Source organism: Columba livia, chromosome Z (assembly GCF_036013475.1).
Source record: "Columba livia isolate bColLiv1 breed racing homer chromosome Z, bColLiv1.pat.W.v2, whole genome shotgun sequence".
Classification (NCBI taxonomy): domain Eukaryota; kingdom Metazoa; phylum Chordata; class Aves; order Columbiformes; family Columbidae; genus Columba; species Columba livia.
The window spans coordinates 1,174,979-1,188,125 of NC_088642.1; the positions used below are offsets into that span (position 1 = coordinate 1,174,979).

At 44.3% G+C, this 13,147-nt stretch overlaps 2 protein-coding genes across 5 annotated transcripts; one reads left to right on the forward strand and one right to left on the reverse strand.

Annotated features, from left to right (window-relative positions):
* The first annotated feature begins 50 nt into the window (after nt 1-50).
* Nucleotides 51-5,709, forward strand: LOC135577384 (stAR-related lipid transfer protein 6-like). 2 transcript variants are annotated; one of them, XM_065046796.1, is made up of 7 exons: nt 51-178; nt 884-977; nt 1,128-1,177; nt 3,191-3,317; nt 3,719-3,836; nt 4,874-4,967; nt 5,047-5,709. In XM_065046796.1, exons 2-7 carry the CDS (start codon nt 888-890, stop codon nt 5,198-5,200), a joined length of 633 nt encoding a protein of 210 aa, XP_064902868.1. In that variant the 5' UTR covers nt 51-178; nt 884-887; the 3' UTR covers nt 5,201-5,709. The 2 variants fall into 2 exon arrangements, with proteins under 2 accessions (XP_064902868.1, XP_064902869.1); XM_065046797.1 differs by lacking the exons at nt 884-977; nt 1,128-1,177 and having other exon boundaries at nt 72-178.
* A 479-nt stretch (nt 5,710-6,188) lies between these two features.
* On the reverse strand, nt 6,189-12,518 carry LOC102095321 (DNA polymerase iota). Of its 3 annotated transcripts, none has more exons than XM_065046789.1 (10): nt 12,294-12,518; nt 11,360-11,482; nt 11,054-11,218; nt 10,539-10,691; nt 9,811-10,047; nt 9,094-9,272; nt 8,752-8,843; nt 8,292-8,425; nt 7,319-7,521; nt 6,189-6,837 (listed from the first exon to the last, which is right to left on the reverse strand). In XM_065046789.1, the coding sequence occupies exons 1-10, from the start codon at nt 12,379-12,381 to the stop codon at nt 6,313-6,315; spliced, it is 1,899 nt and encodes a 632-aa protein (XP_064902861.1). In that variant the 5' UTR covers nt 12,382-12,518; the 3' UTR covers nt 6,189-6,312. The 3 variants fall into 3 exon arrangements, with proteins under 3 accessions (XP_064902861.1, XP_064902860.1, XP_064902863.1); XM_065046788.1 differs by having other exon boundaries at nt 11,360-11,485; XM_065046791.1 differs by having other exon boundaries at nt 6,532-6,837; nt 7,333-7,521; nt 11,360-11,485.
* Nucleotides 12,519-13,147: the final 629 nt, after the last annotated feature.

The following is a 13,147-nucleotide window of genomic DNA, read 5'->3' on the forward strand; positions in this document are numbered from 1 at the left end:
AGGCGCAAGGGGCGCGGAGCGTTGTGGGAGTTGTAGTCGGAGCCGGTCAACGGGGCGCGGCGCCAGCGGGGACTACAGCTCCCGGCATGCCCCGCGGGGACTACAGCTCCCGGTATGCCCTGCGGCGGGAGGGCGGGAAGGCGGGTGTGGGCTGTCAGCTCCGTGTCGCGCCGCTGAGGTGAGTCCCGGTTGTCGCGGTCGGTTTCTCTCGCCATCCCCCGGAGACGATGCCCCAGGCGGGGGATTGGAGCGGGGCTGCTGGGTGGGAGTCTACCCTGTCGGGCCTTGGGCTCTGCGGCGTGTTGAGCGCTCCCTGTCAGCCCAGAGGCGGCGGAGGTGAGGGGCCCTCACACCGAGCGCCTACCGGAATCCCACTGAGGGGGCTCCGGAAAAGTCTGTGCAACCCGTTACACGGGACAGTCCCGTAAAGGTTTAGGTCTGAAGCTGATTATGTGTGAGAGGCCGGTCCTGAATTGTTCAGCGCTGTTGTGAGTGATTTCAGTGACTTCTGAACTGACTTCAGTCACTTATGGCAGAATCAGGATCTCGGGTGATAAACTAAGGAGGGGAGGTTTGAATGCAGAGTAATGATGGATTTAATATGAAGTGAACGGTGTGTTCACTAAAAGCCGTAATCAGTTCTCAAGATCCACACTAATGGCTACTTCTCAGTAGCCAAGACTAGAAGTCAATTTTAGAACTTTGTTTAAACAAAGACTCTTTTTCTGAAATTGATTATGATGAATAAAAAGTCATTTGATAGTAATACTCGGTTAACATAAACTAAAGTCCATGGAAAGGAAACAGGAATGAGCGCCGTGTTTTTTTGCTCTTTAAGGAATGCTTTTATCTATGCCAGCAAACCGCTTTTAAATCTTTACAGATAAATGGACTATAAGAAAATCGCAGATGAAGTTTCAGAAAAACTTTTATCATACAGTCAAGATACTTCAGGATGGAGGGTGATAAAAGTCTCAGTAAGAAAATATTAGTTAATATTGCTTATGAAGTTATTTGTACTAAAACCATTTTGTTGCAAAAAGTGTTTAAAACTGTTTTCCTTTAACAATTAGTTCACAACTCGTTATCAACTGCTAAGTTTTAATTTTTCCTTTTTCTACTTTGAGAAAAATGTTACGGTTTCTTCCAAGCCTTCAAAAGAGTATGCGGGAAATATGTAAGTATTTACATTTTGTTCGAAATGGTAATGATTAACAACATCTTATTTTGAACAGTGACACCCAAAGTTGAAATGGAGACGTTAACGCCCTCAGGAAAGTTTTGATTATAGTTTTGTTAGATTTAGAGAGGATTTTGTGCTGTAGTTACACTGGGTCAGTGCAGGGCTGGAATACGAGAGATGGATTTCCTGAGCAATTTTCAAATTTCGGTGAATATTAAATACTATATAACACTTACTAATAGGGAAGTATAAGGAGATACGGAGTCACACTTTTGACCTTAAGTCAGTGACTCTTCCTGGTGGAATATTCTGTTGGAGCTGTTATATTTTACCAGCGGGGCTTTGCTTTTCACCCCTCCTGCTTTAGGACAAGAGGAAATGGCCTCAAGCTGCACCAGGGGAGGTTTAGAGTGGATATTAGGGAAAAATTCTTCCCGTAAAGGGCTGTTGGGTGTTGGAACAGGCTGCCCAGGGCAGTGGTGGAGTCACCATTCCTGGAGGGGTTAAAAAGGCCTTTAGATAAGGTTCTCAGGGACATGGTTTAGTGCTAGAGTTAGATTATGGTTGGATTTGATAATCCCGAGCGTCTTTTCCAACTGAAATGATTCTATGAAGTTTTTGCTTGGGAAATGACTGACACTCACATGTAGATGTGTTACAGATGAATTTCTCTACAGTATGATAATGGAAAGTAGCTGTGCTATTTCATTAGAATATGTTAAAAGTACTATTAACTTAATAAGAATTTGCTTATGTTGTATGTGGCCTAATTATTGTATTTCAGATTGTATTTCAATACAGGTGGATGTGAAGATGTGAGGGTCAGGTGGCTTAGAATTCAGGAGAACGTGCCTGACTATTTTGGGGGAAGGAAAAAAGATGTTCTATAGTCTCAGTTGGGCACAAAACCATTTTCATTTATACCCAGATCCGCATATAGCAAGTCCTCTGCAGTCAGCAGAAGCATCATTGTGCTTTCTGCCTTTTGGTTCAGGGAGCCAAAATCTTGCATTCATTTATTTTTGTATAAATCTTTGTCACGTTAACGAGCGGTACTGGTCTGTAGTGTGTCTTTTGTGAAGGAATACTAGCTGTTTCTAGGAGCAAAAGTGTAGCTCTTTTCATTTTCAGTTGGACATTATTTATTAACCTCATATCGCAAACGCCAGTTTATTTTTTAAATTGCAGGAGTATTAAGAGTTTGCTTTACTTGCTAAAAGAAATCAGTGGGGGATCTGGTAGTGAAAAGCAATAGGGATCCTCATTTCAGTCAAGTGAAAGATTTTCAGCAGAGTTTAGGGAAGCGTGAAGGTGATTGTTCAAGCCTGAGTGGGATTGCATTTGGAATTATGTCAGCTAAACTCAAGAAAGACATTTCAGATTGTCCTTCTGACTTACATTCGTGCATCATCGGGGCTGTAAATCTGATTTCACGTTTCTTGAACAGTCTCCTTTGAGCTCATCTCTTGTCACGCAGCGTCCGTCACCTTTGTGTTTAATTCACGCTCACCGTAGTGATTCACGGTTTCTCCAGGAACTACATGTGAGAACTCTCAGTTGTGATGAGCAGTTCCCAGCATTGCAGGAGTTTCCTATTTCCTTCTTCCCCCTGTGAACTTTCCCTTGAACTCAAAAGATTATGAACAAAAGTTGGAGAAAGGCCAGAATACGCTAGTTCATAAATAGCGAGAAGATTGGCAATCAGTGGCAAAATGGGTTGCGAGCGTCTATAGAGGAAAAAGAAATTAATAGGTTAATTGCATATATTTAAATTAGCAGGTTCCTATCTACTAGCTTGCAAATAAAATGTGTGGTGTCAAGAATGTAATGGTCTCAAAAATCAGTTGCAGAATAATAATTGTTATTACTACTTGAATTTTAATCAATCCATCAAGTGCAATCATGTACTTTACCTCATTATAGCTTGGCATCTTCTACTTATTCTTGTATAACCTATTTTTCCGATTCATAAATGTGAATTCAATCTGTGTTTTTTACACAATCTAGATACCGCGGAGAAGGGATAATTAAGGAAGTCCCCAGTAAAATCATTCCTTTTATGTATCTTCCTGAATATCGAAGCAAATGGGACAAAGCATTAAAATCTTACAAGCTGTTAGAAAGCATTGACCAGGTAATACGATAATTTGATACAAAGATTTTATTTTAACGCTTTCTGTGTGAATTATGCTGGCTAAAAAGATTTCTACTGGGACAAAGAAAGCTCTCAATACTAAATACGTTCTGGGTCAGTAAAAGCTTGTAAACTTGAGAGGGATGGCCCTGGGTATGGAGAGAGCTCTCACAACCTATTACACATGTGTAAATGGCTCAAGTGTATAAAAAAAATCCCTAAACCAGAACAAAAATAGTGAATCCCTGCCCTGTGTTACAGCTCTCATGTTAACTCCTACTGACAAATAATAACCCATTTTTGTCACATACTCACTATTAACATCTAGCGCTGCTTTGCCAATTAAAGAAAACTTTGCTTCTTGTGTACTAACTCCAAAACCTCCTTTTACTTACTCGTAGGACACTGGTCTATACCACAGCGTAACCCACAGTTACGGTATGGGGCTGATTTCATCCCGGGATTTTGTTGACCTGCTGCATGTTAAACCATACCCTGGTGATGTCCTTACAACTAACTGTAAGTTGCATGGAACTCCTGCATGGTTTTGTATTTTTGGCAGCGTTTTGGAAACCCCAAAGCGACCGGCTGTAAATTCTGCAGCCTTTTCCCAGGAGCAAGTGCCTCGCTCTGTGTGTGCTCTTGACAGTCCCCTCCTGTTTATCCCCAAAACAAAGTTGGGGGGGTTTATTAAATACTGAAACTATCAACACTTATCTTCAAAGGAAATACCGTGTTCTCTATTTATTCTCCTATTCAGCCTTTCTTTAAAAGCTGAAAAAATGTAGTGGTAGTATGAGGAAGGTGGACTTTATTATTTCACTCTATAAATTCAGCATTTAATACCAGTTTTGTGTATTTACATGGTTTCCCGACCAAATGTGACTTCCCTAATAAGCCGTTCTCCTCGTGAACTGCTAATTTGCCCCAGATTTGATTCTCTTTGAGCTCGGCTTTGTAAACTTAGAGGAAATGTAGAATGATTACTGTTACATCTATGTGGCCAACCAGGAAACATCTCACTGCTACTTCATTTCTGTGCTAATATTTTTCTTCGTGTGGATCTTATGGCAGAAAACAACATTTTTAATCTTTGATCTTTACTGACCTGGCAGGTTTTTTTTCCAGCCATTATTTTACAATACTTTATGATCCAAAAATAATGGGTAACTAAACAAAATAACCCCTCCCAGCTGCTCGTATGTGCAGCAGTTTCCTCATCTCTGCAATTGCCTGTACTAATTAATGAGACCTGCTGACACACTGACTGCTTGGGCCACCTCACCACTTAGCTATGTGTAATCACATCTTGAGGATCATATTTTGGCCCAAACACCTATAGAAAGTTGTTACATGTATTGAATTACTTGCACAAATATTGAATGTCCTTCAGGTGTTTTATGTACAGAATGGAATTGCTGAACTTACCAGGGACCGTATTGCGAGATCTCGTACTATCCTATAGTAGGTTGGTTTTAAAGGGGAATTTTGAGTCAGACAATTGACAGATATAAACATAATGAAGTTGGTTTTGCTCTTTGTGTGGCGATTTCCAGCTGTCAGCGTGGAATATTCCGGCTGCCCCCCAACTCCCTCCTGTGTCCGGGGCTACAACAATCCCTGTGGATACGTCTGCTCACCTTTGCCTGAGTGAGTATTTAAAGCCCCCGACATTAGCACAGCACAGGCAACAAATATTAACTGCTGGATTTTGCTCCTTTTATCCCAGGAATCCCGAGCACTCCAAGCTAGTTGTATTTATTCAGCCAGAACTGGGAGGAATGCTGCCCTGTTCGTTAGTGGAATCAGTGTTACCGACCACGCTCATAAACCTCATCACCGATACCAGAGCTGGACTGAAAGCCTTGAAAGATCAGAACTAAATGTAAGTGGGAAATAACAAGCACAAGTCACCTGCATCTTTGACTTGGATTCATTTTTAAAGTAGATGATGACGTTTTATTTTGTGTGATATGTGGAAATGTCTAAAGCTTAACTGTTAAAATGGTTCTTGGGAATGATGTGAAAATTTACGCTGAAGCGCCACCAAAGTACAGGCCAGTGCTTTCAATGTAATCAGGTGATGGTTTGTAATATTTTTGCACTTTATATGCAGAGGATATATATATTCCCGTGAGAATCTGGTGATATAGCAATGTTAAAATACAGTAGTCAATATTTTGCCATAGCTTTAAACGTACTTTGATAGATTCTTACCTCAATTATGCACTCGACTGAAAGAAGCAAACATCTCATGTACTAGAGGCTTTAAACACGTTTATTAACTACAAGTGTGCAACTCTAATTAGCGACTGTTTCACTGTTTTGGAATTATTTGAAGAAAAGCCTGATTAATTTGTAGATAGCATCTCATTAAAAGCTGCTCTTTGTACACAGAGTTGTTCTTTTCTGAATGCTGAGCACCAAACCTGAAAGATTTCGATGAGGTGACTGATTTCCAGGCCCAAGCTGGTGATGTGATTCATTTAGAAGTCATGCTTTGGTATTTCTGGTACCTTTAGTTACGAGTTAACCGCAGGAAATAGTGACATTGATGTGAACAGCAGATCCCGTTGCTGTTCCAGAACCATTGGTGCAAATTAAGGAATAGTGTGAAAATCGCTTTCATCTTCTCTGCTCAATCCCCCCCAAGTTGTGAGAAACAATTAACTGCAAATGGTGTATAACTCAATAAAAATTAAAGTAAAAACTCCTTCCCCCTAGTCAGCGTGTTAAGATATTAATAGAGAATACTAAAATATGTTTGCATATTATCATATTTTTAGGACAACTAAAGATTCAACAGATAAATATCAAATTATAAGAAAGAAAATTAAGACTAATTACAACTTCAACAGGGTCACCAGCAGGTTTTATGTCAAAAGTTGTCAAGATTTATTTTTAATATTCACACCTTTCCAATTCACAGTAAACTTTCAGAACTAAAGTGCCTTCGAGTGCTGATTCTTACAGCGTCGCTATGATGAAAAACCTTTCACTGTGGCTTAAAATATCTTAGCAAACTGTTAGACTGTGATAAACACGGGGCTGCGTTCCTTCTTCCTTTACTTGCTTTGGGCTTTTCAGGGGGTTTATCCATAGTTTTGGACACAGGTCTCTGATTTCTCCATTCGGCGATTAGTTCTTCCTGCACATCTGCAGGTAGTTCGTAAAATGTCTTTGTGTCAACATGAGGGGGAAATACAATTCCTGCTTGCCGGGAAGTTTTCTCCTCCAACACCTGTTTCTCCAGCGCCCTTGTGGGACACTTGGAAGAACAACTGGCCATCGCTTCTGGTTTTTCCAGAATCATTTCTCGTTGAATATCTTCTGGAAGTTCCCTGAAGACTTGTGGGTCAATATCACCGGGAGGCAAATGAAATGGGCAGGGAGGAATTCCCGCTTCTTTGAGCTGCCTTTGCTTTTCCTCCGGAAGTTTCCTACTTTTGGTAGTTCTAGTTCTGTTGTAGTTCTGGTTCCAAGAAGTGTTTCCCTCCTCTTGTGAGACATCTTCCACTTCCTGGAGCAAAACATATATGTCAAAGCACACGTACGTTCTGTGTAATCTACTAGTTACCAAGCACTGTTTTACTAACATCAAGTTATTCAAACTATTCCTTAACAGATATTTTTTCTTCCTTATAGTAGTGGTTCTACATCTTATTTTCAAACATAGACCTTAAAAAGTATATACATGTAGGAATCCCTTTCTTACTTTAAAGTAGCAAATACCTTGAAGTGATGTTTTCTTGCTTTAAAGCTCTGTGGAGTTATAGAGTAACACCATATGATGTTATTCCTGAGTAGCTGAGAAACAGACAAGTCTATCAATCCAAAAAGTGTGACAAGTGACACCTGCTCAGAAGACTCCAAATAAACCTTGATTTTTACTAGGTGAAAAACCCCTTAGGATCCTAATAATTCCAAAGCAGTTAAGGTTTAAACAATATACTGAAGACAGCAATATCCTAGACCTTTCTCATCAGTATCTTTCAGCTCACCCGGGCACGTTTACCGGAGCCTGCTGGTGGTGACATCTGCTTTAGATAGAAACCGATTGATCCTTTCTTGCCGCAAGGAAGATCTTTGAGGTTGGAGAAGCAGACACTCAGAAGGGTGAGGTGGAACGGCAGATGTACATCTATCATCTTGCGAAAGAGTTTCAGTAGTATATCAACCAACGGGGACAGAATGTCGCTGCTTTCTACAAGAAAAAGGGTTGAAAGAAAGCAATAGTAGGTACTTCGGTCAGAAAAGAACTATGGGATACAAGCCAAGCTGAAGACATTTGAAGAATGATCTAATTCTACCAAGAGCCTTTCCAGAGCCGTGCAGGTCTATAACATTACCCAACATCGGCAATAAGACGGTTGATCGGAGTTTGCGTGACAGGAGCTGACAGTAATTGTTACGTTTCCTGCAGTCCGGTAGCAATTTTGAAGTGAGAAGCCACACAAATTTTCGGTAGCTTCCTGAGGACTGCAAGGAGTAATTCAGGGACTGAAAGCAGGGAACAGCGACTCAGATTTATTACAGATTTACTTCCTCACTCCAACCTGAATCAAGTGTCAAATGAATTGCAATTGCTGCTTGGAAAGCTGAAGTCTGAGAAGGATGAGCCTTTATGTTACTCATTTTCAGATGCACATCAAAAAGACGTTACGTAATAAAACTGAGAACATAAGTCAAATCCCTGCGAGAGAAAAGCAGATGATTAAGCTGGGCAGCAGCCCCCAGTCTCGTGTTCCCATCCCACCACGTCATTTAATGCCAGGAATCCAGCCAGGCTGGTTTCAAACATGGTAGTAGCGTCCAAGTTATTCCTACAGTGATGTTTTATATCTTTTTAGTGTATCCCAAGATAAATCCGTTACAAATCATGAAAAAGTTTCCAAATACTAAGCGTAGGAAATTTTACCATGCCATCAAATCAGAGTATTTTACAGAGAGTTGCTACTAAAATTCTAAGTTGACCTTTTCCAAATTTCTGGATGAGATGAGGTGGAATGGGACACTGGCGACTTTCCCGATTAAACCATTTATCCGTTGAGGAGAACTGGCGAATGGTCAGTCTCACGGTGTGTGGTTGTCTTCCGTCTTTGTGGATTCTATGGAGCATTAACGTGCACAAAAAATAAGTATTAATATGACTACAAGTATTTTTCAGGGGGTCTGTGGAACCTGTCACAGCATCTAAGTTAAAGTCAAGCATTACTTTACAATTACAAATTAAATTACTCTCCCAACTTCTGGCTTTACTCCACTGATTACACAGAGAACTTCAGGGCCTACCCAGCTCCCTTCATTACCCAGAAATTAGAAGCTCAATACAATGTGAATACTGAAGGTGAAAATTAAGTGGGTCTGCAATACCGCTACGTGTCAATATTTAATACGTGAAAAGCAAAGTATCAAAAGGAGTTAGTGAAGTCACCTGTCTAATAGATTATGAAGCAGCTCTTCAATTTTCTCTTTCACTTCCACTTCTGATGAACATTTTTTAAAGGAATCTTCATCACTAAAGGACTGAAAAAACCCATCTATTAGTCCTTTCAATTTGATAATTACTTCAAAATGCTAAAGAGGAAAAAAAGTATCACAATTAAGTGTGTAGAATTAACACCAAGTAGGTTTGACACTCAACAGAATTTCAGGAGAATTGAGTTGTACCAGAGAACACATACAAAAACGCTTCATTTTATTGAGTCTAGCAAAGCTGTATAAAACGAAAAGCAATTTGTTTCGATTTTAAAGCGCTTCAGACCAATAGTTGTACCTGTGGAGGGCCCCACGGGGTCACGGGCGACTCGTCCTCTCCGCAGCTGAGCTTCTGGATGCGCTGAGCGAGAGCAGCGCCCAGCTCCGCCTCCAACGCCGCCGACGGAAACGCTCGCACATCGCACACGTTTCTAATCCCCAGCGCCTCCAGACGTCTGGCCGTTTTGGCACCAATGCCTACAGAAAACGGGCATTAAAAACACACAGGAATGTGAATATATATATATATAAAGTGTCTACCCATGTTATACTGACAATGATTTCACTACCACAATAGAGGCTTTGCAGCAACTTTTTTGGTGACGTCCCATTCAAATTTTGGAGTGTGCCCATAGAAAAGCCACGGTGGGAGCCAGCAAAGGGCGGCCTGTGTCTGTAGCCGACACCGGTGCAGAATAATTAGGAACAGTGATAGCTCGGAATATTCTACCTGGCTCAAATACGCTGGTTTAATAACTATCCGTATGTTTGCGGTCAGCAAATTCAAAAAGATTTGTATTAAAACCACGATGTTTGGGCTTCGATAAACTGAGATGTTTGTATTTTTGAAGGTATCTTGTAAAGTGCCGCGACGCATTTATGGCACCACGGACAATTCAGAAAACCGAAGTCTTTTCATTCCTCCCGCTAAACAAAACCCAGATAGCTTATGACAGCCATAATTTTTGCCGTATTTGTTTTATTGAGTTGTCAAAATGCCCTCGGCACCACTTACCAGGCACTTTTTGGATGCGGTCGAGGCTGCGAATTAGATCTGGGCGGCTCTCGGGCAGAAGAACCGTTTGTTGATTGGGTTTGAAGGTCCCGGACACTAATTTAGACAGTAATTTGTTGGCGGCCACTCCTGCACAGCCCGTGAGGCCCAACCTCGTGTATACGGCTTCCCTCAACTCCTCTGCGATCTGAGAGCCAAGAATTAGTCTTACATGCCTTGTATCGTCCAAATTAATAGCTGCAAAGAAAATTCAAAATCCCCTAATTAGCTCATTCTCTACATTTCAGCGTGTTAAAGCAGAACAAGAAAGGGGCTCAGGGGTCGAGTGGCTTCTGCATCCAAGTTTAACCTCACTCCGACCACCCAAAAACCCCGCTGGCCAAATCCAGGGGGCATTTTAAATAGAAAATACAATATATTAAGACAAGGCAAAGAAAAGCGTTAAGTATCACAGCTTCTTGTACCAATGTAACCAAAGCAGAGATTTATACATCTGTAATTTAAGGTGCTGCCTTGCAGCTTTATTACTCCCACGCAAACGCTAAAGGAGGCTAAGGACTAGTTTTTGTACCATCTCATTGGAATGCTGGTTTGTATTTGGGATACATGTTCTCTCAAAAAAAGAAACCAAGCCCTGAGCAGTCCAAGTTTCCAACAATCCATCTCTGGATACGGATACTTCACAAATACTTAGCGTTGTTTTTCAACACAAACGACGTTTAACTCACCTTGGTTGTTGTACACGTGGCCGGACACACAGACTCTGGAACATGCGCTTTGCTGGAGCTGCTTTAATCTTTCCTCGACCATCTCTGTGACGTCCACAAAGTTTTCATCGAGCCCAAGCCGTTCCACCAGCGGACAGAACTCCCCCAGCAGCTCTAGGGGGAAAAGATGAGCCAGGATAATACATATACAACTCATAATGTCATGTCTTCGCGGCTGCGTCGCCCCACAGCTGACTCCTTGCACAAAGAGAATCCGCGTTCTCTTCCGGATAAATAAGACACTTATTTAGCGAAGGTGAAGGAGAATATTTCTTTATCCCACAACTCCGTCTGTCACCTGCTCTTCTTCTCCCCAAATCTCTTCTTTCTTTCCCCGTTTCTTTTTAAAATGAGAATTCTTAACCTTGGCAGTACTTTCTCCTACGGAAATCCGTTTCCCAGCTGGGTGGGCTTTCGCTTTTAAGTTGTTACACCAGAAAGTGTTTGTCCTTATTGCAAACTTGTCCATTTGGTACCTGTAACCTTGTACGACATCTCCCTGTACGCAGTGAGATCCTCCCCGTTAACCAGCACCAGCTGAGGACACTTCTCTTTAGCATCCTTCACAAACATCAGTTTCTGTACTCCGAGTTTTCTAGCTTCATAGTTCGAGGTAACCACGAGGTTTTTCTGCTGCACACCTGAAATTAAAGCCAAAATGTTCTTTAAAGTTTAAGTTTCGTGGTGCTTTCACACCGCTGCAAAGACTCTTCATGCCCTTCGTTTTTTTCTTTCTGCTTAAATACACATAATCCCCAAATTAACAGCACAGTCACTCGTACCTAGAGGCTTGTCTCTTAATTCAGGATTCCAGATCATTTCTACTTGTGCGTAAAAGCAGTCCAGGTCCATGTGCACGATCACCCTGTGCGCTGCGCTTCTTGCCAACGCGGGCTTGCTGGGACCTGCTGCAGGAACAGATCCAGAATTACCAGCCGCCTTTTTAGAGATTAATCCATACTAACATTACAAGAAGAATATAAAATTTACAAGTTTTATACTAATTCTAGCACTGCATTAATTCTAAGATTCCTTAAGAGCGTAATTAATCAAAAGCAACTCAGCTTCCTACTAAACACTCGTGGGTTTGGAGTTTTCTTTTCCCACTGAACCATTTTAGGACATTGAATATCCTTTCGCAGCGCAATGCTGAAACTTTTTAACCCATTGCTCTACAATAATCTGGTTTTAACTCCACTAATATAGCTCTGTCAGATATCTGCTTTTCCCAGGGATGCCCAATGTACATGGCAAATCACCAGCCAACAAACAGCAAACCCTGCCATGAAAACAAGCCTGATAATTAAAAAGGTAATTTTTTTTTAAAAAAGGGCTTTTCTGTAAAATAAAAATAACCCAGATTAGTTGAGACAGTACAAATGGAACCGCAGTGTCTTTCTGCGTGCTTCTATGGGGGCGCTGGTGCTTTTAATGCCTACTGAGGTCTCTTGCTGTAGGAGGAGAAGCCAAGTGGTTGGCAGCAGGACCACGGAAATGGTTAAACCCGGGTTATGGCTGCCGAGGAGCAGCTCTGCCCTCCCCACGGAGCGGGCAGGGACCCGGCTCGGGCTCTGCTGCTCCCCCTGCCCGGGGAAGAACGCGGAGCGAACCCCGCTCGGTCCCCCCCGAGCCGCCGGGGTCACGGCGGGACGCGCCTCCGCTTCCCGAGAGCCGCCGGCGCCATCGCTCCCCGCCCCGCCCGGGGCCCGCGCTCACACGGGCCGGCCCCGCCGGCCGGCTGCGGGCGCAGCCAGTCCTCCGCCTCCTCCTCGTCCTGCTCCGTGGGCGGCGGGAAGGGCTCCATGCCGCCCCGGGGCTGACTCAGCGCCGCTCCCCTCCGCCGCCGGCGGGACCGGCCGCGCTCCCACCGCTCCCTTCGCGCTGCGCCCGCCCCGCCGCGGAGGCGGCCGGACGGTCTCGCCGCGCCGCGCAGGTCCTAGCGCCGCCGCCACCGGGGGGGTGAGGGCCGGGGGCTCCGACAGCGGCCTGGGGGACCCCGGCCGGCTCTGAGGAGGGCGCGGGGACCCAGCGCTTCGGTTGTGCGCTTGGCGGTGGGACCGCTGAGAAGCGGTGGCTCGGTTACCGGGGAGTCGGACCGGGGAAGTTGGTATCGTTGCTGCAGAGAGAGCCCGGGGGTCCCGGGAGCGAGCGGGACCCCTGCGGGCTGTCAGCCCGGTGTCGGTTGTAGAGGACACGAATAAACTGAACGTGGGGGATCGGGGAAGCGCTTTGTCCACGGACACTTTGGAGGAGCAAACGGGTGAACTCGGGTTTATGGCACAGCGGGTCTGGCGGTGCCCCTGTGCCGACGGGCTCCAACGTCCGCCCGGCACCGCTCTCCGTGACGCCGGGGTACAAGTGGGACGTGCCGGCCGGTTCCCCCCAGCCCCACCACCTGCCGCCGCGGTTCCGCTCCGCGCTCCCGCAGCCGAGCCCTCAGGCGCCCGAAGCCGCCGCCGGGGACAGCCCCTGCCCGCGCCCCTGCCCGCCCCGCCTCCGGCGCTCCCTCGGCTCGGCCGCTGCGGCCGCTCTAGGCCGCGCCGCGCCCCGCTGGCAGCGCCGCTGACACC